This window comes from Crocuta crocuta, unplaced genomic scaffold (assembly GCF_008692635.1).
Source record: "Crocuta crocuta isolate KB4526 unplaced genomic scaffold, BGI_CrCroc_1.0 scaffold322, whole genome shotgun sequence".
Taxonomy (NCBI): Eukaryota; Metazoa; Chordata; class Mammalia; order Carnivora; family Hyaenidae; genus Crocuta; species Crocuta crocuta.
Window position 1 is genome coordinate 4,498,643 of NW_027532592.1, and position 26,892 is coordinate 4,525,534.

Sequence of the window (26,892 nt, forward strand, 5' to 3'; positions counted from 1 at the left end):
CTTATTTTAAAAAGTTCAATTGACCTGATCGTGGTTTTAAGTCTTTTTTTTTTTTTTTTAAGTGTATTTATCTTGAGAGAGAGAGAGCATGTGCATGTGTGCGTGCGTGCGTGCGAGTCAGGGTGGGGCAGAGAGAGGGAGAGAGAATCCCAAGCAGACTCTGTGCTGTTAGCACAGAGCCCTGTGTGGAACTCAGACTCACAAACCATGAGATCGTGACTTGAGCAGAAATCAAGAGGCGGAGGCTTAACTGGCTGAGCCACCCAGGTGCCTATGATCATGATTTAAGGTTTAAATTTGTGACATTTTACCTTCCAGGGCTACAGAGGTGTCATAATTATTTCTAGTGATTCCATGAAGCTGTAAGTTAATATCTGATTGTTCGAGCTTCTAGTTTGGGGAGTCTAGGAGAAGAAAGTGGGCATGGGGCACCTGGGGGCTCAGTCGTTTAAGCATCCAACTTGTGATTTCAGCTCAGGTCACGATCATGAGGTTTGTGGGATTGAGCCCCACCTCGGGCTCTGTGCCAACAGTGTGGAGCCTGCCTGGGATTTTCTCTTTCTCTCAAGATAAATTAAAAAAAAAAAAAACTAACAAACTTTAAGTTTAAAATAAAAATGGGTTCTTACAGTATCTCCTTGGGGAGTCAGACACCTGGTGAGTAGGATTTCTGTGTTTCTAACAGAGACTGTGCATCGTGGGCACCTCGCAGACCAAAGGTATGACTTCTGCTTAAATGCTTATATTATTTTCATGTAAAAAATTATTTGCACGTATTTCCCAACTGAAATTAGGTGTTGAGATTAAAAAGCTTTTAAGTTATAGCTTTTGAACGTTTATAGGATTATGCCAAATGGTGGAAGAATTTCTTGTTGAGTAACGTAGTAAGTGAATTTAGGTTTTATTCCAGAATAAAGTTTAAGGTAGAGTCTCTATAGAATTGTAATTCTCCAAGGCTCTTAAACAAAAATCTGTTTTAAAAAATGTGGCAAAAATCACATTTTATGTACTATAGTGAGATTTGTTGCCTTGTGAGTTATGTATTAATGAAAACCTGAAAAGCATTAAAAGTTTTTTTGTATTTTTATCTATTTCAGGGAAATAGTTTAGGCTTTATAGACAAACCTAGCACAAGCATACACCTGTTATATCTGGAAGGGACATTATCTAGAGGACATGAGAACAGAGGGTCATTCACTCCTTTACTGTTTCCGGGAAGAGCTGTTTTCTCTTCCTCTTCAATAGGAAGTAGAAACTTCTCTCCCAACGATAGGAAGTAGAAACGGTAAAACAAAATCTCTTCTGACCCCTGTAAGGAATGCTGTAGACACTTCTCTCCCAGTAACGGTGACCCGTCAGAGCGCGTGGCAGGCACCCCTTAGGTATGTCCACACGCGTGGTGTTCTTGGTGCACCTGTTGCCGTGCAGCCTGGGTCTGGCTCTGAGCGGGGGCTGCGTCCCGGTCCCTGCCGCGATGATGGGCCATCCTGGGCTGTGAACCTCTCCCCAACTTCCACTGTATGTCAAAGGATAAGGAGGGCGGCGGGATAGAGGGTTTAGGAATCTAGAGTGTTCTTCTCAGCTCATGCCACTTAGTCAAGGCAAACATTATTTAAATACTTGGTTTTCTATGGTGCGCTGTGTATCATCGAAAGAGAGCATTTTTCTTTAATGAGTTGTAATTGAGAAAAGAAAACACAGATGATAGACTCTGAAATATTTACTTACTTTGGAGTCCCGAGCGAGACATTAAAATTTTACATTCTGTTGGGGAGAGCCAAGGAGAGGCTGTGGTCTGGAGGTGTCCCTTCTGGAGCACTGAGCGACACAGGTGTAACTCTGAAAACTTTTTGTGTAAGGTCTCAGCAAAAGAAAGCTATTTTAGCAAAGAAACAAACTGTAAACATAGGTCATCTGTAGGAAAAGTAGCTTCCCAGACTCTGCAACTTGTGGTCATTTTTAGATTGTATTTTATGTAAAATGTATCCAAAACCAAATGATTTATTGGGATGATAATAGAACTAGATGCTCACTGAAAGTATTTGCCCAGTAAATACTGAACTTTTACTTGTGGAATGCCTACCTCGGTGGTTTCTCAAGAAACAGTTGTTTAGTGTAGTACTACTTTATTTGAGTTTCCAACATTTCAAATAAAAATGTGTAAGATGCAAGTTTAAGAAAGTAGTAGAAAACCGAAACGAATGGACTGTTGTCGGATTCCAGTGCAAAGTGCTCGTGGTCCTCATTGGAGCTGGGTGGGACCGTCGGCCGTCCCCACAGCGGAGAGGACGCATCCTGAGTGATTTGAGCTGAGGCTCCGAAGCCCTGTGCCCCTGCTTTTCCTCCAGGGATGGGAAGGAGCGTCCCCTGAGACCCTGTCTGTGCCACACCCATGCCTGCTGGTTTAGGCTGGTCCTCCGTCCAGTGTCTACGACCATGGAGGGGAGTCGCTTTCTCTGGAGGCTGTCTGTACATTGGGCTTGGAGGCAATGATGCCGAAGATGCAGGGAAGGTTCAGGCCGAGGGATGGGGACCTCCTGGCATCTGTGGGAGAGGGGGCCTGGATGGCACAGCGGTGACCTCTCTGGCACGGTGCCTGGGGGAGCCGAGGAGATGGGCGCCGAGCGTAGCAAGGAAGAGTGATTCAGCTTGGTGACGTTAGTTTATCGGAAGTGAACAAGGGACTGATTTTGGAAGGACTCAACTTAAATCTGGTGCCTCATTCTTTCCCATTTCCCTGTTGATGGCATTTGGATGGCTGCTCTGGGCCAGCTTCTGGTGAGAAAATACTTAGTGACTGTCTGCTGTGCGTGGGAGGCGCTGGTGGGCATGGGAAAGGATACACATCTTCTCTTCCCCAGCTGGGTGGGGGGTGGGGGTGCGGAAAATGAGGAAGAGAAGGGCAGAATTGCGTGGCCAGGATGGCTGCTGTAGGCTGGATGTGGGAGGGCCTGTCAGATTCCTGGGAAGGTTTGAGCCGAGCATGTCGCCTAGGCAGACCTGCTGGGCTGTGTGCACAGGCCCCTGGGGGAGGGACAGCAGGAAGGGGCCTCATCTCCCTGACGAGCACAGACCCCTGCACTCCTGTGTGGAGAGTGGGTTGTGGAGGTGTGGAGGGTGGAGGGGCTGGTGGGGAGTGGGGACGGAAGGTCCAGGAACATCCGCCTGAAATGACTAAGAGCCACACCTTGTCACCCCAGGGCCCAGAACATAGTGCGACTGGGTGTGAACTTATCAACCTTAGATAAAACCAGCAGTTACTTTACCAGCAAAAGTGGGTTTATTTGGGAATAACAACAGAGAATTGCAGGTGGGGACAGGCCGGCTATGGCAGAACCACAGGCAAGTCCGACAAAGGGAGAGGAACGTTTTTTTTATAGACAAGAAGGAAGAAGTAGGGGGGCGGTTGTTTTGAACCGAAGTCCATTGGAGAAAAGCAGGGCGATGGTGGTTCCTCACCTGCTGAGTGGTGGGGGTTAGGGGGTCACTTCTCCTAGGAGATGCTCGCCCATCTTCCCTGTTGGGGCCTGGAGTTCAGGTGCTTTCCTGTGGGGTGTGTAATTGACAGTTCTCCTGTGATTGACCTTGAGTGGTACTGCCTACCCCCCATTCCAGCCTCCCCTTCTGCGTCCAGAATCCACTTTAGTGACGTGTTCCTTGATTAACTTTCACCACGCTCAACCTTTTTTAATTTTTTTAAATTTTGAAATAATTGCAAAATAGTACAAGACAGGTGGGTAGTTTTGTAGTCATTTGCTGGTTTCTAGGAAAGGGGGACTATTTTGGATTACTTTCATTTTAAAGGTAGAAAAGTCTTTCCCCGATACCTGTGGCTTGTTGCTCTCAGCAGCTGGAGACCTGGGTGTTGTGGCCATTTCCTCCTGCTTTTCCTTTTCCTTTTTTTTTTTTTTGTTTATTTTTAAGAGAGAGAGAGGGTGTGCAAGGGTGAGCACACAGGCCAACTTGAGTGGGGGAGGGGTAGAGAGAGGGAGACACAGATTCTGAACCAGGCTCCAGGCTCCAAGCTGTCAGCACAGAGTCTGACAAGGGGCTGGAACTCACGAACTGTGCGATCATGACCTGAGCCAAAGTCAAGAGTTGGATACTTAACTGACTGAGCCCCTCGGGCGCCCCTGGAACAGATTTCTCAAGTTATCCTCAAATAAGCCGAATGCTTTGTTTCTTCTTTGAGGCATCGTCTGGCTTTGAGGAAGCTCACGGAAGTTACACCGTGTGTTCCTGCAGTGGCTTGCTCTTTTTTTTTTTTTTTTTATTTTTTTTTTTTTTTTTTTTTAACGTTTATTTATTTATTTTGAGAGAGAGAGAGAGAGAACCCCAGTGCACAACCCAGAGCAGGACTCTGTTTCATGACCGGGAGACTGTGACCTGAGGTGGAATTGGAGGTCGGCTCCTTGACAGGCTGAGCACCCCGGGGCCCAGACCTCACACTTGCCCGTGTTTTGCTCTCCTACTGACTCTCCCATGCGTGGCGGAGCTTGGCCTCTCTGACCCGCGGCGTCTGTGCAGCTCAGCGAGCACTTGTGCCGTGTGTGATGCTAAGATAGCGGGGCAGTTCGGGGGTGGGAGGAACCTCAGGGTCAAAGCCTCCGTCCTGAAGGAATGTATAGTCCAAGGAGGCAGATAAGACAGGCCACAAACAACTGCAGTGTGAGTGGATGTTAGACAAAGTTTTCTTCTGGCTGGAGGGCGTGTGTGTGTGTGTGTGTGTGTGTGTGTGTGTGTGTGTGTAGCAGTTTTAAGGTCTCTGAATTATCCTAGAAGGAAGGGGTGGCCTTGACGGTAGGGGACAGGGTGTAGGGAACAGGTGACCTAATACAGAGAGGTGACTGAGCAGAATATAGGTTTTTAGATTTCTCATTTGGCAATTTGAGGCTGTTAGATTTAAACTCGGTTTGTGCAAAGGTGAATGCCAGGGCACGTGGAAGGTGGTGTTTCCATGGTGTTACCAGGTCAGCTCCTGGCGCTGTGCTTGTGACCGTGTGCTGGACAGGTCACCTGTCCGTGAGACCGTCCTGCTGATGCTGTTGGCAGCAGAGTCCTCCCAAAGCCAGCTTGATGTCACATCCCTGCTCATAGCTCTCTATGGGGTGCTTCTCAAATGGTGGTGGGGTTCTGGGCCACCCGAGGGCTTCCGATTCAGGTCTGCCGGGAGGGGCCACAGCTGAGACTTGCTGTTTCTGACAGGTTCCCAGGTTCCCAGATGATGCTGTGGGACAGCCAGTCCTGCGCCTGTCTGGGCCTTCGTGTGCGGCGTCTTTACCGGAGCTCCAGTGGCCCCTCGAGAGGCAGATGCCTGTCCGGGAGACACTCGCGCATTTCCTGGTGCACAGAGAATGCAGGCTGTCCTGTCCCTGCATTCCCCAGGCCTCGTCCATGCTGGCTGTGACAGAGGTTGGGTCTGGGAGGGGTCAGAGCCAGGAGCTTCTCTGGAGGGACTCACGTTGGGAGGACCCCGCCCCAGAGGCAACGGTGCGGTTGCTGCGGGTGCGAAGTGGGGTTGTGATCGAACATCTGAGACCCGCATGCAGCTTTCTGAGACGCGCTGTATGTAGAGAATCTTTCTCTATGTTAAAGTAGCCACTTCCTACTTGCCGTTTCATTTTTTCCTGGTGTGGTGATCATCTCAGACCGTGACCACGCAGTGGGTGACACTCCGTGGCTGAGATCCTCCATGCTCCGTGATGGCTGTCGAGACCTCACATGTTGTTGATTCACTGGCTGCGGTGACCGAAAGAGTAAAAACCTCCATGGATGATGATCTTACGATTTTGCCTTAAATAACTCTGAGTTTGTGAGTAGAAACTGCTGGGCTGATTTGAAACCTGCCATTAGAAAAAGCAGCGCGCCTAGTGTACAGTAGGTTTTAGTCTCACCGGTCCTTCATAGAGCACTGGTAGGTGTAACTCCTGGACATCGAGGGAGGTTTTAAAAAGCAGCTACAGGGCCTTGGGAGCAGACTGTAGGCAGGAGTCCTTGTGGCTGGGAAGCAGCGGGATGGTGTCCTGGTCCCCCAGGGTGGCCAGCCTGGGAGTCTCGTTTCTGCCGGGGCCCGGCAGCTGGGCAGGTTTGAGAAGTTGAAGATGTTTTGGCTGATGTCACTGTTTCTTACTTGAGTCCCCTCTCTAAGTAAGTGTGTGGAGGGAGGGGTTTGTCTTGACCAGGTTATGGGAGGCCTGGTGGCCATCTCTTCCGGAAAGTCCTCGCATCCCTCCTCTGGGAGGGTACAGCGTGGTGTAGAAGTGAGGTGACAGTTTCCATTTCTCTCTACACAGCTAGGTGTTAAAGGCCAAGCCATGCAGACAGACCCTTCCCTGCCTGACCTTCCCTCTGGCTGGTGGCGACCTTACCTGGCTGGCCTTTCTGGGAGCTTCCTGTGAGGTGTAAGGTCTGGGGAGGATTCATGTCACCCCATTTGTAGGTGGTTCATTTTTCTCGAAAGGTCATTTTCCCCTCTTGTATTCTTTTTCTCTTAGGGAGACCTGAGGGGTTTCAGTTTTGAGAAGTCAGAACCCTGAAGGTGTTCTTGCAAAGCTCTGTTTCCTTTCGGAGACTGGAGATCGAGAGCTTTTTCTACTGCTGGTTCCTTTTTCTTCCTGTGGAACTCGACAGGGCTCTTTAAATCGAAGGAATAAACTTTAGCCTCTGGCACAAAGTTAATTTCTTGTAAATGCCCTAGCCAGTTTTTTTGTATTTCCCCTTGGGAAAGTCTTCCAAATTTTAATCGGAGATAATGCCTCCTTGAAAATGAATCATTCTTATGTAAATAGGATAACATTATAGTCACAGTGAATACATGTCTTCTCAAAAGGGAGCTCTTAAAAATAAGTCTGTGACCCATTCTTTTTAAAAGAAAATTGTCTGTGACTTGGATTTTTGGAAGGGCAAGTCTCCTTCAGACGTGACTTGGGCACGAATCACTGAGCAGAGTGTGGAGAGGCTGGGCACTGCTTAGTGTGAGGAGCGCGTGTCTTCTCCAGAACTTTCTTTCCTTTCAGATGGAGCACCTGATGGAGTAGACGCAAATAATAATCCCAGTTGCATTTTTAATGAAGTGTTTTCACATTCTTTTATCACAGTGTGTGTTAAGTGTACTTTTAAACCGAAATTACCATAAAAATGTATTAACGTTTAGGTTTAAAAAATATTAAAGTGACATCTATTTCTTTTCTCCTAATCAGTGATTTTGTTTGTTTATTCCATACAAGCCGGTTCATGTGTATGTATATTTTAAGTGGTTATCACCTACAACTTGACGTGATTCTGTGTTGTAACTTTATTTTCACTGATAACCCCATGTTCATAGTAGTTGGTCGCTGGGTCATAATCCTTCCAGCAGAGGTATTTAAACTTATTTTCTATGCTGCTGGATATTTAGTTTTCCACATTACTGTTTATGGATCTAACACTGTAGGGAAAACCTTCAGGCATTTGGGATTCCCAGAAGTAAGGTCGTGAGGCAGACATAATCCTGTGGCTTTTGTTACATGACCCATTTTATTTTCCAAATGGGTTTTAACAATTTATATATAGTGTCACCATCGTGTCTGGGGTGAATCGCTGTCCTACAGTCTCATCTCTGTTGGATCTTTTAATCAACTTTCAAATTTAATAATTGTAAGTGGTACTTCATTGTTGTAATTTATTTAAAACAATTATGTTCCCCCACATTTTGCCATTTGTGTTACCTATGTCCTCTGTCTCTGCTGTCCTCTCCTCTGATAGAGTGTATTGTTTATTGAATAATCGCTTTGTGGCTCATCTGATGAAAAGTGAAGTTCCTGATTGACAGGTTGGACAGGTTAGAAGGAAGTCAACCTGTTAACGTGTCTCTGCCACTGAGAGGGGCTGGTCTGGGGTTGGCTCCTCCAGTGTCCCCGTTCCCGTCTCCCGTGTTGTCTGCTGTGGCAGTTCACGGTCCCTGTGCTGAAGGTGCGTCTGCGGGCTCATGGGTCGCTTTGACCTGAGTGTTGCTGCCTGGGCTCTTCATGATGCACGTGATTCACTCCGGGGCTCCAGGAGGTGCAGCTACTCCCATAGCCAGAGTCGTGAGGGCGGTCAGGACTCTCCCCACACCTGCTGGGGGAGCTGACTCTGGGAGCCCCGTTTCACTTGCTTTCCTGTGGGGGAGGATGTAATGAAGTCATCTCAGTGTTCTTGAAACTACAGTGTTTTAAAAACGTGTCAGGAAAAGGTGGTGTATTTGGAAGTAAAGTTACTATAGATTATTTTTTTATTCTTATACTTTCCAGTAATTTTTGCATCTGCTGAAACATCAGCATGTTCATATTTTTTATTTCTGAATTTCCACGTTACCTTTGGTCTCCTTCATCTAGCTTAGTAGTAAATTGTTGTCTCCTGTTCCCATGGTCAGATTTCATCTCCCTTGAGAGATTTTTGTGTCTTACGTAGTGTGGGAAATAAGCCCAGTGCCCCAATCAAAGGGGGACACGGAGATTCAGAGCACAGTGAAGCCAGGCTTTAATGAACGTTCTCGTAAGAGCAGGTGTCTGATGCACAGGCACACTCCAGCGGTTACAGCAGACAATTTATCCCCTCGCGTGAAGTCCCTCCCCTGGTTCCTCATTGCCTGATGCTGCAGAGGTTACGGCCTTCCCCGGAAGTCGCCTGTGCCCACAGAAGGCAAAAAGTAGTGGGACTGGGACAAGTGTACAGTCCTTGAGGTGATGCAGAGACTTCAGTTCTTTGGCACATGCTCATTGCAAAGTCCTCAAAACGGAGGGTAAGAACCAGGAAGCGAGGTTTCCAGGGGTTGGGACTCCATTGTGGGGACGGGGCAAGGGTTCGCACACATTTCCAGTAGGTTGTAAACCTATTGTTAACTAGACAGCACAACTTTTATTTGGTGTTTTTGAAAATGAATCATCTCCCTTCTTACAACCCCTCCTCATTGCTAAGTTGGTTCTGTTTTCATTTATAGGTTATTTTGGGCACAAGACATAGACTTTTGTTTCTTAAGAGGAATCGTATGCCTGAGGGAGTTTGCTGTGGTCAGAAGCTCCCAGCATTGTTCTAGAATATGTGTGCATTGTTATTTTGGGGGACCGCAGGTCCTAACCTTTCGCTCTTTGCCTACTGAATTCCATCTTTTCCTAGCATAGTCCCTCCTTTGAACTTGTCACTCCTAACTGCCTTAGGAATTGGGACAACGACCTTAACTGCTTCCTGCTGGCTGGAAGGGGGGCTGATGACGGGTACAGCAGTCAGGGCAGATTCAGAGGTCAGTCCAGGGGTCTGAAAGTACGGGAGGGTGTCAGGAACGCCTGGGCTAGCAACATTTTCTTATTTTTCTGCCATGTGCAACAGCTTGTACAAATGACATACAAAAAGAATATTAGACCAACAGGTATTAATATTCCAAATGCAGTGCCTCCTAGGGAGGAGGTCATACCAGGGGAAGGAAAGACGCATTGTAGCCATCCAGAAAGTCCCAAAAGTCTCTGATGTGTGTGGTTGATTTTTTTTTTTTTAACTTTAGCTTTTGTCCCTCTTTCATATTTATTTGGATTTTGTGATATTGTTGTTTAGGATAATTAAGTATTTGAACTGGGTTTTGGTTCTCGATCCTCAAATCTTCCTTTGGCCATCCAGTTTCCATAGGAACAACTCCACGAGGAGAATTTAACTTTATCTCGAGGAAAGATATCTTCGATATCCAGATCACTGTAAGTTCAGGCACTTGTTTATTCGTCCTGGAGCTAGCAGCACCGTGTCCCTAATTCCGTCTTGATGTCCCGTCCTAACAAGGGTCTCAGGCATTATCAAAAAAGAATATGGAAAAAAAAAATCTCCCCATATGCACCCTGGTGACTGAGAGAAAAATTTAGTCCTATGTTTTCTGGAGATGCCTCCAACTGTTACGCCGTGTTTGGATGGTTGGCCGGGGGCAGAAAGGAAAGAAAAGGCGGCTCCTGTGTCAAGAAGGAACTCAACCGGTTTTCCTTCTATTTCCAGAGTTACCTGAGGCTCTGGGTTTCCAGTGGACAGTTGGTTAGGGGGAGCCACCGTGATGAGCCCTAGGGCCCATCCGTTCCCTTCAGGGACACTGGTCATCTGATCCCTCGCAGACTTAGGTCCCCGAGGGTGTTCGGATCTCCACTGACTGTGTCTACACTAGGGTCCTGGCTTATGGGGTTTCTGCTTTGGTTGTCCCCTCTGAGAGAACATTCTCGTTTCCAGTGCCCTGAACGGCCACATAAATGGCACTCGGTCCCAGGACCTTGGGAAGTCTGGTCTGACATAGTAGCAACGCTGACTAAGGCCTCAAGTTTCTTTTCTTTTTCTGTTTTTTTTTTTTTTTTTTTAAAGCCTCCTTTACTGTTCCTTATTCTCGCGGTCTTGGTTGTAATCTACCTAACTGGCAGTTCGTAAGAGCTCCTCCAGGGTCCCTTCCGGGCCAACAGCCAATTTATGCAGCTTCCTTCGAATACCTGGGACTAGTTGAGTGACACGTTTGTCCATTAGAATCGTCTCAGCTTTGAGGGTTCTTGGGGGAGATAGCTGTATATTTAACCTTAACCTTTTCAGGAAGGCTCTCGTCCTGTGTCTGTAAAATAGCAGCTAATTCAGCATAATTTAAGGGTTTCACCTCAGACCTCCTTTAATTTCTCCAACACACAGCTTGGAAGTGGCAGTGATACGATTCCCCAATGGGATTATCACAGTCCTGTTAGGATCTTGGGCGGAACTGCCTGAAGGCCAGTAGGAAACTGGGAGTCCCCTGTAGGGCCCCCAGTCCCGTGATGATTGAGGAGTTGCTCGTCCCCATGTTGCTCAGCAGCTGCCAGAACACCATGCTTCTTCTGTGGCTCACTGAGAACCTGATTCCGCCAAAGCATCATGCCTTCCAGGTCAACTCAAAACATATCTCCTACCCTAAAAAGCCTCTTTATACTTGCGAAGATCATTAGAAAATGTACTTATTCTTTCATCTGTCTTAAATCTTAACAATGAAAAAGGTACTTGTAATCTTGTGGTGCCTCCCTGTGTTCCCCCCTTCCTGCACTCCAGCTTCTTGGAGGGGAAACACGCCCTTGATGTTATGGGGAGGGCCTGGCCACGGTGGACAGCAGGGAGCAGAAGTGCACGTTTTTAAGTCTGGATGTGTAGATGGAGGACCTGAGGAGGAGTTTGAGGTGGGCGACTGCCCTTCCTCCCTCTCTAGGTTGGCTGGGGGTGCAGGCAGGGCCCTTGGTTCCCTCCCTTCATCATTGTGAACCTTCGAAAGGGTCGCCATTAGGCCAGGATCGACCTCACACATCTCTCTCCTAATGCCCCCAATCACTGAACGTGGGGGACTTATCCCCATTTCCCTTCACATTTGCAAAACAGGTCAAACCGTAGGACAGCATTGTACTTGATATTTCCCTCTGGCGGCCAGGTTTCCTTCTCCAGTTTGCCTTGGGGCCAAGCCTTGGTGCAAAAGAAAATATGTCGCTTTTTCTTTAAGGTTTGTGGATCAGAATCATCCCAGTTTTCCAGAGTGCATCCTAAAGGGGCATTGGCCTTGGTTGGGGAATTGTCCATCTGTAGGAAAGAGGAGGAAAAGGTGTCCCTTATCTTGGTTTCCTGTAGCTGGCCAGGAGGACCTCATCTCTGGCCCCACATTTTTGCCGGCTATTTGTCTGGCAGCTGAAAGCCCTGTCAGTCTTGTGAGGTGCTGGGAGTAGTAACTCTTACCCAGGCTCGACCCTGCCTCCGAGAGCTGACCCATCTTCCCCGGTTTCTCCACCCCACTGTTCCCACCTACAGGACATTGGGGGTATGGACTGTCAGCACGCCAGCCTCCCCTGATTGTAGAAAGACGCGCTAATTGTATTTTGGCCCAACAGTAATTTACGTATCGATCATTGGCCGTTGTGGAGGAGGGGGTTAAAAGGGCCAAAGTAAGGTCTGTCCCCTGCCTTTTTCAGCAGTGCCCTCATAAATGTGTTCCAGCCACGTGGACGTCTGTTTCGGCATACGCTGGGCTAAGTGTAGGACAGTGGCCCCACGTAGCCCAGTAAAAGCCTGTCCTCCGTCCCTGGTGTGTTCTGGGACACTGGAGGAAAGTGATTACGCCCTCTGAGACTGAGGACACGCGGTCGGTCGTCTTCAGTCCCCAAGGACTCTCCCTTGAGGTGCCTTTTAACCTCCTGGAATCCATTCAGATCACAAGATCTCAAACAAAACAAAACTGATCTTTTGTAATGCAGGCCTCAGTATTCCTTAGGAGATGAGGGAAAATGGCCCATTCACGGGACACTAAGATTTAATACGGATCTCTTCTGTAAGAACCAGGGCAAGTGGACTAAGGTACCTGTGTCCAGGCTTCGTGGCCCTAAGTCAGGATGCAGAACTGAGGGCCTTGGACAGTATGTTTCCCCAAACGTGCTTGGCCAGTGAACTCCCTCTTGATATCGGATGATTGTCTACACAGGCCTCCGAATAAACCCAGGTCGCCTCTGGAGGCCTTGCTGTGCTGTGCTGTGTCCTCCGTCCTGGGCCTCTGGTCCGGTCCCTCCCTGCTTGTCCTGCTGGAAGCTCCGACCTGCCACGTGGGGGCTGGAGAGTTGGTTCTTGGCACTGAGCTCGTGGGGCTTCGTTTGAAACACTCTCTCGACTTGGTTCTGGGCTTCACACTCCTTGGAGTAGTTTCTGTTTCTTCATTGATGGTGCCTCAGTCCTTGGTGGGACGCTTGCCTCTAGGGCCTCTGCACGTCATACTGCCGGCTCCAGGCACAGCCCTCTGCTCTCTTCCGGTCCCTGTGTCCTGCCTTAGGCCCCAAGGCCTGTCTGCTCCTGTCACCCTGTCGTCTCCCTCCTCCCCCACCCCTCGCAGTTGGTTGGACGTGTATGTGCCTGCGTGTGTGTGGAGCAGCCTCCTCTGCCCATTCCTGGGGCTGGTAGGTGGCTCCCCTTTGACCCCGAGGCTCTGTCCCGTCCATGGGCACTCCTCCCCCTTGCCAAGCTCTCCCAGGTCCTGAGACCGCGTGTCCAGGCTCACGCTCCCCTTCTCTGTGCTCACATCTGCCTCCTGTCCCTCGAGCATGTCTCGTGGCCCAGCCTTCAGATCGGTCCACATCCAGCCGTTTCACTACCGTGCCACCCAGGCCACCCTCCATCGCAGGTGCTGCATGTCCCCTGTGTCTGTTCACTTTGTAACCAGAGTGATTTAAGCGACGTCACTTCACTTCCCTGTTTGGAATCCTCCGGTGACCTCTTTTTTAAAAAAAGAATTTGAGATATGATTCACATACCAGCACTGAGTATGCACCGCAGGGGTTTTTAGACTTTCCCCCGGGTCATGCAGCCATCATACTAATTCGTTGTCGTCTCCCCAAAGAGGCCCTGTCGCTGTCAGCAGTCCCTCTCCCCAACCCTGGCCACTGCCGTGCCTCTGCCTCTGTGGGCTCTTCCACTGGAGTCCACATTCCTCACTCTGGTCTTTGAGTGGTGGTTTCCAGTCACGTGGGCGTTTGTTAGAGGTGCAGACCGGGGCCCTCTTCCCTGGTCCACTCGGGCCCTGGGGGTGCAGCCCGCAGCCGGTGGTGGAAGCCCCCCATCTCCGCCCCGTGTGCGGACTGGTGGCCTCATCGGTCCTCTGATCCTTTCCCCTTGCTCTCTCTCTGCTCCCCCTGCTCTTCCCCTGGTGTGACACGCCAGTCCCCCCTCCAGGCCCTCCTGCCCCTCTCCCTTAGACGGCTGCTCAGGGCCTCTAGGACCGCACAGATGCTGCATGCGGACAGGAGGGCCGTGGTCCTGAGCACCTCTTCTCCCCCTCTAGGGTCACTCACTCTACACCCTCCTCCTTGCCTTGTGCTCCCAGAGGTGGGGTCCCTTCCCGCACGTTCCCCTCCATTTTGAACTTTGTGCTGGGTGCTGTATTTGTTGTTTATTAAAGGTGATTTCCACCTGAGGACTTAGTCCGTGCACTCGACGGCCTGTAAGTACTGAAAGAAGGGAAGGGTGTTGAAGCAGATGTAGGCTGGCCGGTGTGGTGTGTGCTGCAGAGGTGATGGCAGATGCTCCCTCGTCTCTGTCAGCGTGCCAGGCTGTGCTGCACACCCGACCACACTTCTCTGCGCACGGACGAAAACTTACTATGAAAGTAGATCCGAGGTGGGTCTGTGAGATGCAGGACCAGCTCCAGGACTCGTCCTTCATTACGCGACACCTCATGCTTGCTGCACCCCAGGCTCTCTGCCGGTGCCGAGGACACAGCATCGACACGACAGTCAGAACGCTGGCCCGTGTGGTGCTGACCTTCTAGAAGGGAAGATGGAGAGAAAACCGGGTTAAGTAAATATAACGTGTGGTACATTAGCGACTGTGCCAAGGAGGGCAGAGAGCAGGGAGTGTGTGGCTGTGTATGGGCGGCGTTGGGGTTTCTGGAAGAGTGTCCAGGGAAGCCTCACTGGGAAGGCAGTATTGGAGTGCAGACCTGAGGGGACCAGGGTGCAGCTTGGCAGGCTGCAGACGGAAAGGCAAGTGCACAGGCTCCGAGGGGCGCGCGTGCGTGCTGCGTGGGAGGGTTGTGGAGATGGGGCGGTTGGGAGGGGGCTGGTGTGCGCAGGTCACCAGTCCTCTGATCCACACAAACTTCCCACCCGACGCAGCCACAGACACAAAGCCCCTACTGCTTCCTCTTGGCTTTATGCTATATCCACAGAGTCATTCAGTTCACACATAGCACTGCCCCCCCCCCGCCCCCGCCGTTTGTCACCACATCTGATCCTCTCTCCAGAATCTCTCCTTTTTGCACTGCCTTCCTTCAGACCCTCGCTTGGTGCCCAGACTGCTAGCTGCAGCTTGCGGGCTGCTGTAGAAAGTGGTCCCGGGCAGTTCTGGGTGCCAAAGACTCCTACTTTGAAGGGGGGACTGGGATTCAGTGATGCAATTTCCCTAAGGCGGTCGAACTAATTATTAACGAAGCTGGGGGTAGAGCCTGCCCAGGAGTCTGGAGCAGTGTCACCGCTCTCGGCCCAGGACTTTAGGACACTTCCTGCAGTCTGGCCCCCCCCAGAGCTCCTCTTCACTCATGGAAGGCAGACGTGGGCCTTGGCGATTTGGGGGGAGGTGACCTTCAACAGAGCACATCTTTCATCATTCTTACTTGTAATTCTGCATTTAAGTGAACGAAGCTGTTTTCCAGATAGAAGGTTTGGGTGACTGTGGTGAAATAGAACACTTCCCCACTTTTCCCAGTGTGTTCATGCCGTAAGCCTCAGCCCGAAGGGTAGAGACCAGGTCGGAAGAGCAGAATTGACTCCGTCATTTTAGTGGCCCAGCAGGTCCCTTCCGGGAGTCGTCCTCTTTGTTTATAAAGAGGAAACAGTACTTGCTCCACATGTCGGGGTCAATGTGAGATTCCTGAGGTCCCGCGGGGGGATGTGGGCCAGGTGAGGCGCCGTGACCCTGCCACAGCCCCCACGCACTAAATATTCCTGCAATTTAATGAAGGCCTTTAAGTGCGTCGTTGACGGCCCGAACATTCCTTTTTCAGAGTGCTCGGGTTCAGGGTGTTGGCACGGAGAGCACTGCCGGGTGGCACTTGGTTACTCTGTCCTCTCTCCTGGTGACTCTCAAGGCAGCGTGGCGCAGGCTCTCGTGGCCAGGTGAGGTCTGGACCTGTGTCTGTATTAGAGCTCAAGGACGTGAAAACCGAAGAGAGTTTGCTTGGAAGCCTCTCGGCTCATCCTGGGAGAGGGCGTTCTGTATATTGTGTCACCGTGTCCCCTGGCCTGACGTTTCTGGGTCACCTGCCGTGCATTCGGTTTTCCAGTTACTCCGCACACTGCCCGCGCTCCTGTGAGTTGAGAGCTAGGGCTGCCCAAAGGGAGGACTCTGCCCTGCAGAGGGCGGGGGGGTGGGGGGGCTGCAGAGCTGCAAGGCACCCGGGGGTGGGCCCTCCTGTACGGGTCCCCTTTCCTGACCCAGGCCTGCGGCATCCCTGCTGCCCCAGAGCAGGAGCTGCCGCCTTGCAGAGGAACGTTTCCTGCGACTATCGCATCCGGGCCTGGGAGGAGCCGTGTGCTGTGGGGGACTGCCGCGTGACCCCGTGTGTCCTCGTGCACGGGGTGCATGTCCTGCTCCTGCTGCTGGGTGGCCTCACGATCCGGACTTCCTGCAGTGCTTAGTGGGGTTAAGTATTTGCATGGAAGGCGTGCTGGCCCGCAGAGTTGATGGCACATTGCCGTCTTTTTTGGGTGAGAGGTATTTTCACAGGACAGATGCCCACAGTTGGGCCACTTTGAGGTTTTTCTTTTATCCTGACGCCTGTTGATTGGCTTGGAGTAGGCACCCCGGAGCTGAGGGCGCCAGAGTCACCTGCCTGCGTGCCGTTGGCTGTCAGTTTCCTCAGTGCTGGTGGGGCATTGAATGAGTGTGCAAATTTGCACTCTTTGCTGTCAGTGTTATGATACAGCATCTCCTTTCCCCAGGGGTACCGCTACTACTGAGGGTTAGAGTCCAGCCTCTGCTGCCCAAGTGTTTACTCGGTGTACAAGGTCAGCTGAGTTTTACCCTAACAGTCGATCTGCTCATACTTTGTCGATGGAGACCTCAGGCTGTAGTGTAGGCATTCGATTTGATTAAAACATCTTCGCTTTAAAAATATGATTGTTTGAGTGGATGATTCATGTGTGTGATGTAAATATTAGATTTCCCTCGTGTTCTTTCTCCTGCTTTCCTTCCCCACTGTCAGAGCAGCACGTGTCACGTCTATAGCTCTCCATCCAAAGAGCCTGCGCATGTGTGGTGGCCCTGGCTGGCCTTGGGAGCAGTGGGCAGGTCTGTTTCTCGATGGGTCGGGCACATACTGCGAACTGTATAAGTATTTGGGAAACAGATGACAAACACGGTGTCAGAGAAAGACTTAGTTTGGCCTTTTGTGTGAGCTGGTTTGACCATCGCCAGGGACCCCAGGGGCTCCGCAGGCTGAGTGTGGGGGGCTGGGGGACCGGGTGTGGGGATAGGAATTGACACTGACAGCTGCTTTCTCTCTTTGTTGGCAGATGTTCCTCACCGTGTTCCTCAGCGACAATGAGCAGCACTTCACTGAGGTCCCTGTGACCCCCGAGACCACGTGCAGAGATGTGGTGGACCTGTGCAAAGAACCTGGCGAGAGCGAGTGCCATCTGGCCGAAGTGCGCTGCGGCTCTGGTACGAGGCCGGCACCCTGCGCGCCCTTTGGGCCGCATCATGTGGTCCCTGGATTTTAGACGTGGCATGTGTGCCTTGAGGGGGCGCACGCTCTCTGTCCAGCTTTGTTGTGACACAGAAAGCCTTTCTGCTCTTTTCCTGCTCTTTTCATGCAATACGCTGAAGACTCCACAGTGTATGAGGGCAAAGGACAGGCAGGTGACATACCAGCTGAAGCTCCTGGCCGTGACGGTAAACTGCGTGGTGCTCATGAAGTGCTTTCTGTGTGCTTGGAGTTGACCGAGTTAGAGATTTGAGGCTCAGAGTGTGGTGCCCTCTCCACGCATTTGTAGGTGTTCAGCGATGTTGGCTGGCCTGGTGTCACCGTGGTGGCAGGAGGCGCGGGAAGTCATAGGCGTGATTTTAAGCTTTGCAGTCGGTCCCTAGCTGTGGCTCTGTGGATCCCTGATGTGGGGCAGCCTGCTCTCCTTCTGGCCCTGACGAGTTTGTAGTCGGAGTGATTTTCCATAGTTTCTGCCTCGTTCCTGCACGGCCAGGGTGAGCTCCCCCTGCCCCTCCCCTCCCCCGGGGTCTCTCNCCATGGCCCAGGCAGCACCTCCTGGTTATCTCTGGTTGACCTGCTTAAGGGTGGGTGTCCTCGAGGTCTTGTGCCCCCTTTCTGATTCACTTCCTCCTTTGCCCCCACAGAGCAGGTGGGTAGACCATTCACATAGAGGGACCGGATGACACCCTGCCTCTCCACTCGTCAGGGGCTTGCTTTCAACTTAGAATCAAATCCAGGCCTCTGATCGTGGCCCATGGCCATTGGGTGCCGTCTTTTCCCCGTCGTGCAGCTCTCCCATTTTCTGAACAAACTCCGCTCCGTCCCTCCTTGGGGCTGCGGGTGCTCTTCCCCCCCTTCCACTGGGTTGCTCTCCCTCCAGGCAGGTTTTGCTGAAATGGAGAGACTCTTCACTTCCTGCTGAAGTGGCTGTGATGTCCCCCTGACCTGACCCTCTGGTTCTGAGAGTGCACGCTTATTGCCTCTTTCATCCCCATGGCCCCATGCACGTGTGCCACAGCGCCTGCTCCCGGAGAGCAGGGGCTTGGCATGTCTCGTTTGTTGGTGAGCCTGCTCAGGGGAGGGCCCGGGGTGTGGGGGTGCTCGGCGGGCACCCCGAAGGAGTCAGGGCGTGGCTGGCTGCGTCTGGCAGCCTCCTGGCATCAGAAACAACCTTGCTTTATGCTTTCCTGAGGTGATCGAAGCAGCTGGTGCACGTTCCCACAGCTCCTTCTTCCGTGCGCCCTTCGTGTCCTCTCCCGACGCGTCTGCCCTTTCTTCCCTTCTTCCTAGAGGAAGAGGCCCCCTCTCTTTGTCAAGGCTCAATGTCCCCTGTTTTTAGTTTTTTAAAATTTATTTTGAGAAAGATAGAGCAGGTGGGGGAGGGGCAGAAAGAGGAGTCCCAAGCAGGCTCCATACTATTGACACAGAGCCTGACTTGGGGCTTGAATTCACCTATCTTGAGATCACGACCTGAACCAAAATCAAGAGTCAGATGCGTAATCAACTGAGCGACCCATGCACCCCCTCTTCTTTTTTTTAAAGTTTATTTATTTTGAGAGAGAAAGAGCACGCTCAGGTGGGGGAGGGGCAGAGAGAGGGGGAGAGAGAGAGAGACCCAAGCAGGCTCCACACTCAGTACAGAGCTTGATGCCAGGCCCGATCCTGCGACCCTGGGCTCATGACCTGAGCCAAGATCAAGAGTCAGATACTCAACTGACTGAGCCACCCAGGGGCCCCCTCTTCTAGTTTTTTTAAATAAATGACAGCACTTGAATGTTCTTTTTTGTAAAAGAGAAAATAATACAGATGTGGAATCCTCTCCTTATGCCCATCCCCTGATCACTCCACGTACTTGCTCATTTTATTTATTTATTTTTATTTTTTAAATGTTTTATGCTTTGAGAGACAGAGCACAAGCAGGGGAGGGGCAGAGAGAGGGGGAGATACAGAATCTGAAGCAGACTCCAGGTGCCCAGCTGGCAGCCCAGAGCCCTTCGTAGGGCTCAAACTCATGAACTGTGAGACCATGACTTTAGCCGAAGTCGGATGCTTACCCAAGCACCCCTTCTGTTTTTATTTTTATTTTTTAAATTTTAAGTAGGCTCCACACCTAATATGGGACTTGAATTTCCAATCCTCAGATTCAAGAGTTGACTGCATGTTCTACCTGAGCCAGGCAGGTGGCCCTGGATTTCCATTAAAAAATTTTTTTAAATGTTTGTTTTTTTTGAGGGGGGAGGGGCAGAGAGACCATTCCAAGCAGGCTCCGCGCTGTCAATGTAGAGCCTGACACGGGGCTCGATCTCATGAACTGAGAGGTCATGACATGAGCTGAAATCGAGTCAGACGTTCACCCAACTGAGCCTCCCGGCACCCGCCCCCCCTTTTCCTTATTTATTATTTTTTTGTTTTTTAAATTTTTAAAAAATGTTTTATTTATTTCTGAGAGAGCAAGAGCGTGTGAGCAGGGGAGGGTCAGAGAGAGAGGGAGACACAATCTGAAGCAGGCTCCAGGCTCTGAGCTGTCAGCAGAGCCCGACGGGGGCTCGAACCCACAATCTGTGAGATCATGACCTGAGCCGAAGTCGGATGCTTAACTGACTGAGCCACCCAGGCGGCCACCTTTCCATTTTTAAAGGATTGTTTCTCTATAGCTGTTGTTCAGGCTTTCCTTGGCTTTTGCCTCTTGATCTGTGGGCATTAAAGACAGAACCAAAAACCAGGGCTCGGAGCCCAGGCCCATGTGGGACTTAGAAGGCTCCTTCCTCCCGATGTTCTGCAAGGCTGGATGTAAAGTGTTTTCCGCCCCTCCCCCATCAGCGTGCCCCGTGGGAGTCTGGGCACGGGTTCTTGTCTCCCAGACGGAGAGTGAGTTGCTCTGAGTGGCCTGCTGATTGGTGCTTTCTTCCTTCCCGATGTGAGCTGTCTCTGTCCGTCGTAGATCTCCTACGAGGGTCACTTCTGCCAGCTTCGGTCAATCGCCTGTGTCTTTTGGTCACGCCAGAACCAAAGTGTTCTAATGACTGTAGTTGTAGTGTGTGTTACGGATCCGTAAGCCAAGTGCATGTTTTATTGTTCTGCTTTTGTTTTTTTTTTAATGTTTATTTTTGAGAGAGAGAACATGTGCCTGTGTGAGGGAGGGGCAGAGAGAGAGAGAGAGGGAGACAGAATCCCAAGCAGGCGCTGCACTGTCACGGGGCTCGAACTCATGAACTGTGAGATTATGACCTGAGCTGAAATCAAAAGCTGACTGAGTCCTCCAGGCGCCCCCAGTTTTTCAAAGAGTACCTGAGCTGTTCCATATTTTCTTTTTCAATGAAATTGTAGAAGGACCTTAAAGGGTTCCAGGAAAGTCCTGTTGGGATTTGGATTGCTTGTGGTGAATTCGTAGTCCGTTTGAGGGCTGCTGGTGCAGTGCTGCTGTTAGGGGCCAGGTCTCAGGTATCAAGTCCTTGTCTCTGCCCTTTGTTAGCCTTCTAACCTCCGTGTCCTCCTGGAACCTTCCCTGGGATCCATGGCAGGCATTGCTCAGCTGGGGCAGGGGTGCGGGCAGCGGTCTGCCGGTGCCTGATGGCAGTCCTCTCTGCCAGCGGGACCCTGGCTCCCAGCCCTGCTGAGACGGCCCCCTGCGGAGACTGGCGGTTCTTCACTTCCTTAACTTATCTCTTTGCTCTGGAGTATGGGGGTCTCCCTTCATTTTTCTGAAAGCGTGTGTGTGCACACGTGTGTGTATGTGCTGGGTGAGGACGTCGAAGGTCTACTAGTTCTTCTGGGGGTGTGTTACTTTCAGGGCTGTTTCCTTTTGGGGGCAGGTCTTAGAATTTCTGTGGCTTCTGGAAGAGGGTGGGACGTCTGTGAACCCTGCGTGCTATGTTACCATAGCTGGAAGGAGCTGTGCTCTGCTGGGGCTGACGGCTCGGGCTGCTGGTCTCTGCCCAGTGGCCTGGTTACTGGCGAGCATTCGGAGTTTTCTCCGGCTGTTAAAACATTCGTACGTTGAGTATCACGCTGACCTCACTGGAGCTTCTCCGATTGTAAGCGGTTGTGCCGTCAAACAGTAGGTTTGGTTTTTATATCCAGATCCTGTGATTACAAGATATTTTGACAGGAGTTTAAACTACATGGTTTCTCCTGAAGTTCCCATTTATTATTTAGCTGTGTCCTTCTTTTTGTCTCTGGAAAAGTTTGACAACTATCAGTGACACTGGAAGAGAGGCTGAATAGACATGCAGTTGAACCTTGAACGATGTGGGGGTTGGGATACTGACCCCCCCGCACAGTTGAAAATCCACGTATGCCTTCCAGTTGCCCCCAAACTGCTTACAGCCTGCTGTGGATTGGGAGCTGTGCTGCTCTGTTGTCCAGTAGCACGTGCTGTGTATGTCGTGTGTGTTACACACCGTTCTTTAGTCAAGGAAGCTAGAGAGAAGATGCTAGTAAGGAAACCATAAGGAACATGGGGTGCCTGGGGGGCTGTCGGTTAAGCGTTCAACTCTTGATTTCCAGTTAGGTCACCATCTCAAGGTTCGTGAGTTCGAGCCCTGCATCAGGTTCTGCACCGTCAGATTGGGATTCCCTCCCTCCCTCTGCCCTCCCTGGCTCACACTTTCTCTCAAAATAAAGAAACCTTAAAAAAAAAAAAAAATCATAAGGACCATTTAGAGGACTGCCCTGTGTTTATCAAAAAACTTCCCATATAAGTGGATGTGGCAGGTCGTACTTGTGTTTCTCAAGGGTCAGCTGTATTTTCAGTGCAGTAAACAGCCCTGTGTTTGTAAACGGGTGTGTCTAATGTTTCTAATGTAGTTTATAGAATTATAACTTCAAAATAGCCTAATAGGAAGACTAGACTATTTTAACTTCTTGTTACTTTTAATTCCTTGTTTGTATGTTTGGAGAACCCTAGAACGTTTGAGTTAGAAGGGACCTCAGAGGCCATCCTGTGTCACAGCTGACAGACTTCTGACACCCCTTGAGGTCACTGGCAAGCCTGTGGCCCATCAGGCACTGGGCTAGAGTACTGCGTTTCCAGCGGCCGGCCCCGACCTGTTCCTCTTTCCCACACTTCCCAGGTGGATGCTGACTGTGTGGAGCATCTGTGATCTGTATTTCTGAGGGTTCTTTTATTTAAAAAATTTTTTTGAAGTTTATTCATTTTGAGAGAGAGAGAGGGAGACACAGAATCCGAAGCAGGCTCCAGCTCTGAGCTGTCAGCACAGAGCCTGACGTGGGGCTCGAACTCCCAAACTGCAAGATCCTGAACTGAGCTGAAGTTGGATGTTTAACTGACTGAGCCACCCACCCAGGTGCCCCTNAAGACGCTTGGTGTTTGCACACGCAGAATGTGCAAGAAGGATGGATGGCAGATGCCCTTCCTTGTGCCCATAGGTTACGTGATTTCTGTTTGTTTCCTGTAGAGCGTCCAGTGGCCAATAATGAGCGGATGTTTGATGTTCTGCAGCGGTTTGGAAGTCAGAGGAACGAAGTTCGTTTCTTCCTTCGTCACGAACGCCCCCCTAGCAGGGACACAGGTGGGTAGTGTCTTGTGAATCCGGGCACGGCTGTGGACTTGGCTCGCCTGGGAGGGGTGGGAGTGGGGGTGGGAGCCGGGTGACTTGAGGGTGCAGGAGAGGCAGGGAGTGGAGGCCTGAGGACGGACAGCTTCTGAGACCTGACCACCAAGGGAGCAGAGGGTGTGGCTTGCTTTGATCTGTGTTGTTGGAAGCAGGGAGAACGGGATGGAAAGGAGTCCCTAGAGCAGGAGGTTGTAATTTGGGGGAGGGGGTGTGTGCTGGCGGGTTCCTGGGGAGCTACACCCTCAGCCCGAGAGACCTCCTTCCCGGAGCAGAGGGGGAGAAGACAGACGCGGGTGGCGGTGCTGTGTGTGCTTTGTGGCGTCCGGTGGAAGGGCCTCCGGTCATCTTCTCTGAGGTGGTAGGTGCAGAGGCCCGTGTGAGCCATTGTGGGGAACGGGAGAGTGGCAGCCAGGGGCCCAGGACACTGTGGACCCCACACCGTGGGTTTCTCTCCTGCCGGGTGCAGTGGGCTGGACATTGGAAGAAGACGGTTGGATTGCCCCAGGGTTGGGGTTTTGCCGGCCCGGTGCAAAGGAGGACACGGACCGGTGTCTGAGCTGGTGGGAAGGTGAGGGAAGCTGCAGGGAGAGCGTAGGCCGGGGAGGAGACTGTGGCCCCGGGTTCCTGGCCAGGTGTAGTGACCGGAAGTTAGGGTCCAAAACCAGACCGTCTAAATTTAGATTCCAGAGGGAGAGTACTTCTAGGAGATTTGGGCAAGAAGGTGAGCCGGGGTTAGAGGCTGAGAGGCGGGCTGTGGACGGAGGCCACACAGGAGGGAGGGTGTGGGGGCCAGGTGGTCACGCCTGTGGGGGTGAGGGTTCTCACCGGCGCGTGCAGGGAGCTGAGGAGGGAGAAGCCCGCCGGTGTAGGGACACTGGGCTGACCACAGCTGGGCCCCCGGAGGCCTCGTTTCCAGGCTCATCTGTGGGGCATCTATTCCGGAGGGAAGGGAGTACCAGGTATTTCTACAAGTGTGAGAACCTTTAAAATGGGAACTTGAGGGGCACCTGGGTGGCTCAATCGGTTAAGCGTCCGACTTCAGCTCAGGTCATGATCTCACGGTTCGTGGGTTCGAGCCCCACATCGGGCTCTGTGCTGACAGCTAGTTCAGAGCCTGGAGCCTGCTTCAGATTCTGTGTCTCCCTCTCTCTCCGACCCTCCCCTGCTCATGCTGTCTCTATCTCGCTCTCAAAAATAAATAAAATATTAAAAAAAAAAAGAACTTGAGGGTGTGGGACCTCAGGACATTACTCTTGGGGGTAGAAATGCAGGCAACAGGTGTTCCTCTCGTGTGACTACTATCTCAAGGTTACGGCCTTAGTCCACGTGCCCTTGTGGCGCCCAGCCGTTAGAAATACTTATGTGTGCCACGTGACGTGGGTGACCTCTTCCCCGCTGCAGGGAGGCCAGGCGCCCAGGGCCGAGCCGGGAGTGCAGCCGAGTCCCCTCGGCCAGGCTGCCCACGTGCCTGCCAGCGCCACTGCTGTCCGTCCCTCTGTAGGTGTCCTTTCAACCTGCACGTGCTTTGTTCCCGAGCCGCCTTTCTTGGGGCTGTAAGTTGGCACCTGCAGTCGCATGTTTGCTTTGTCCTTTGCTTACGTTACCACACACACCCTCCTGTGATACGTTGAATCTTACCTTTTCACCCAGCAGTTCACATGGCTCCTGGGTGAGCCGTGGGTAAATTATTAAGTAGGGGTGCAGTAGGCAGGCTCCGTGTGTCTGTAAGGTGAGAGACCCTGTCCGAAGATCCAGGAGCTGCATTTACATTGCCGCCAACACCGGCGCCTCACAGCCTTGGGACTGGGACGAGGCGGGTGCCTGGGTGAGGAGGTGCCCCGCGTCTTCCCCATCCGCCGGACCCAGGACTGGCCTTGGACTCTGACTGAGTCCTCAACATGCTAACGAGACATGGGTTGCGGGCCCTCTGAGGCAGCGAAGAAGGTGATTACTCTCCAGTGGAGGATTTGTTCTCCTGCAGCAGTTTTGTGACAGATCACCTGAGCCGTGTGGTCAGCGGCTGAACAGAGGTTCATTCCGCTGGTGTATTCACCTTAGGTGTCCGTATGACAGCTGGCTCTGAGGACAGACATTTACTTACGGGCATGGGCCTCTGTGCTGAGCTTCAAGTGGGCATAATAGACATTTAATTGAAAAGAAATTTTAATCTAAAATTTCTTGGGAGATCATGTGTTTCCTAATATCTGGGAAGTACAGATAGAAGCTTAATTTTCTATATTCAAAAAACTGTTGATGCTACAAATTTCTTATAACGTAGCAGTCTAAATTTTTTAAAATTATGTTTATTTATTTTGAGAGAGAGACAGAGCATGAGCAGGGGAGGGGCAGAGAGAGAAGGAGACACAGAATCCGAGCAGGCTCTAAGCTCCGAGCTGTCAGCACAGAGCCGGACGCTGGGCTCAAACCCACAAACCAGGAGATCATGACCTGAAGTCAGACGCTTAACTGAATCACCCAGGTGCCTCATATAATGTCATCAGTTTAAATTAAGACGATTTTTCTTTTATAATGCAGTACTTGGGACTGAGAAACCCATGTATTTTGGCTTGAAAAATTTTTTTTTAATTTTTTAAAAAATTTGTTTATTTCTGAGAGAGAGAGTGACTGAGCAGGGGAGGGTCAGAGAGAGAGGGAGACACAGAATCTGAAGCAGGCTTCAGGCTCTGAGCTGGCTGTTAGCACAGAGCTTGACACAGGGCTTGAATCCACAAACCGTGAGATCATGACCTGAGCTGAAGTCGGACACTTAACTGACTGAGCCACCCAGGCACCCCCGAGAAATTCTTAAAAAAATTTTTTTTAAATAGTCATTTATTTGAGAGAGAGAGCGAGAGCGCATAGCAGGAGAGGGGCAGAGAGAAACACAGAATCTGAGGCAGGTTCCAGGCTCCAGAAAAATTCTTTTTAGCCAAAAAAGCAGGATATACAGTGTTTTCTAGTTAGTACTTTTCCAGGTTAAGGAAATGGAAGTTTGTTACTGGAACAAATGGGGAAGTACTTATGACCTCCCGTAAAGTATCCTCAGTAAACCAAACACATTCAAGATGCCTCTTACTCTGTTTTCAGTTGCTGCTTTTCGGTGGAAGTTATAAACATGCCTATGAGCACGGGGTTGGGTTTCACTGATTTCTTTCAGTGGAAGTCGTTGATCTCATGACTGAGTAGCTAACTAGAACGCTGGGAGCAGCGGCTGGGAGCAGATGCTGGGAGATGTTTTGTCTGTGGCATCCTTTCTACTTGGGACACCCAAGAGCAGTAGTGGCAACTCCGAGATGAACTACCCCTCATGGGCACCTGTCCATTCTGGTGTTAATGCCGGTTTTATTATTTTGTGCTTAGTGAGTGGACCCAGGTCTCAGGATCCAAGTTTAAGAAGAAACGGTGTAAAAGTTCCCGGTGAGCATCGAAGGAAGGAGAATGGTGTAAGTGATCATTTTCTTTTTTTATCCGCACTGCATGGGTGCCAGTGACCTGCCCTTTGACCTTTAACTCACATTCATTGTTACTTTGTTCTTCAGTGGGTTATGAACGGTGGCCCTCTTCTAGAAAGGTTATTTTAAATTTATTTCATAGAAAGAATTGATTTTAACTATCTCGGCGGGGTGACTGTTGAGAGCAGTTTGATGCTGGAAATGCCTCAGATTCAGAACAAAACTAATGTTGAGTGAGTGATGAATCTCAGTGAGGATCTTTGGGTTACTATGTGGTGGCAGACGTTTTCTTTTCAGAACTCAGAATTGTCCATACTGTGAGGGGGTAGCCACGTTCTCTTTCCTGAGTCTGCAGGAAATTTGTGTGAGAATCCAGACCATTTGCTCCCGCTCTTTCCCCAAAATCTCCTGGTTCCTCTTAGACCTTCCACTTCTCTTACGGGGATGGAAGACGCATGTAAGGATGACAAGAAGTGGTCTTCGCCATTAATAGGATTTGAGTGCATCTCAACACAGTGTCTCTTTCCCCCTCACTGGGTTTTTTCTTAAACAGCTTTAATGAAGTGTAATTGGCCCACAACTGCATGTATTTGGCGTGCTCAGTTGGTAAGTTTTGACATGCGTACACAGCTGTACAGTG

At 50.8% G+C, this 26,892-nt stretch overlaps 1 protein-coding gene across 1 annotated transcript in view; it reads left to right on the forward strand.

The window, feature by feature from the left end:
* The first annotated feature begins 2,699 nt into the window (after window positions 1-2,699).
* The window catches only part of TP53BP2 (tumor protein p53 binding protein 2), a 46,353-nt gene continuing 22,160 nt past the window's right edge, over window positions 2,700-26,892 (forward strand). The window contains exons 1-4 of the mRNA XM_077779846.1: window positions 2,700-2,778; window positions 17,034-17,181; window positions 22,642-22,755; window positions 26,161-26,243. Of these exons, the coding sequence (XP_077635972.1) occupies window positions 2,755-2,778; window positions 17,034-17,181; window positions 22,642-22,755; window positions 26,161-26,243 (369 nt within the window). The 5' untranslated portion in view covers window positions 2,700-2,754. The remainder of the gene's footprint in view (window positions 2,779-17,033; window positions 17,182-22,641; window positions 22,756-26,160; window positions 26,244-26,892) is intronic.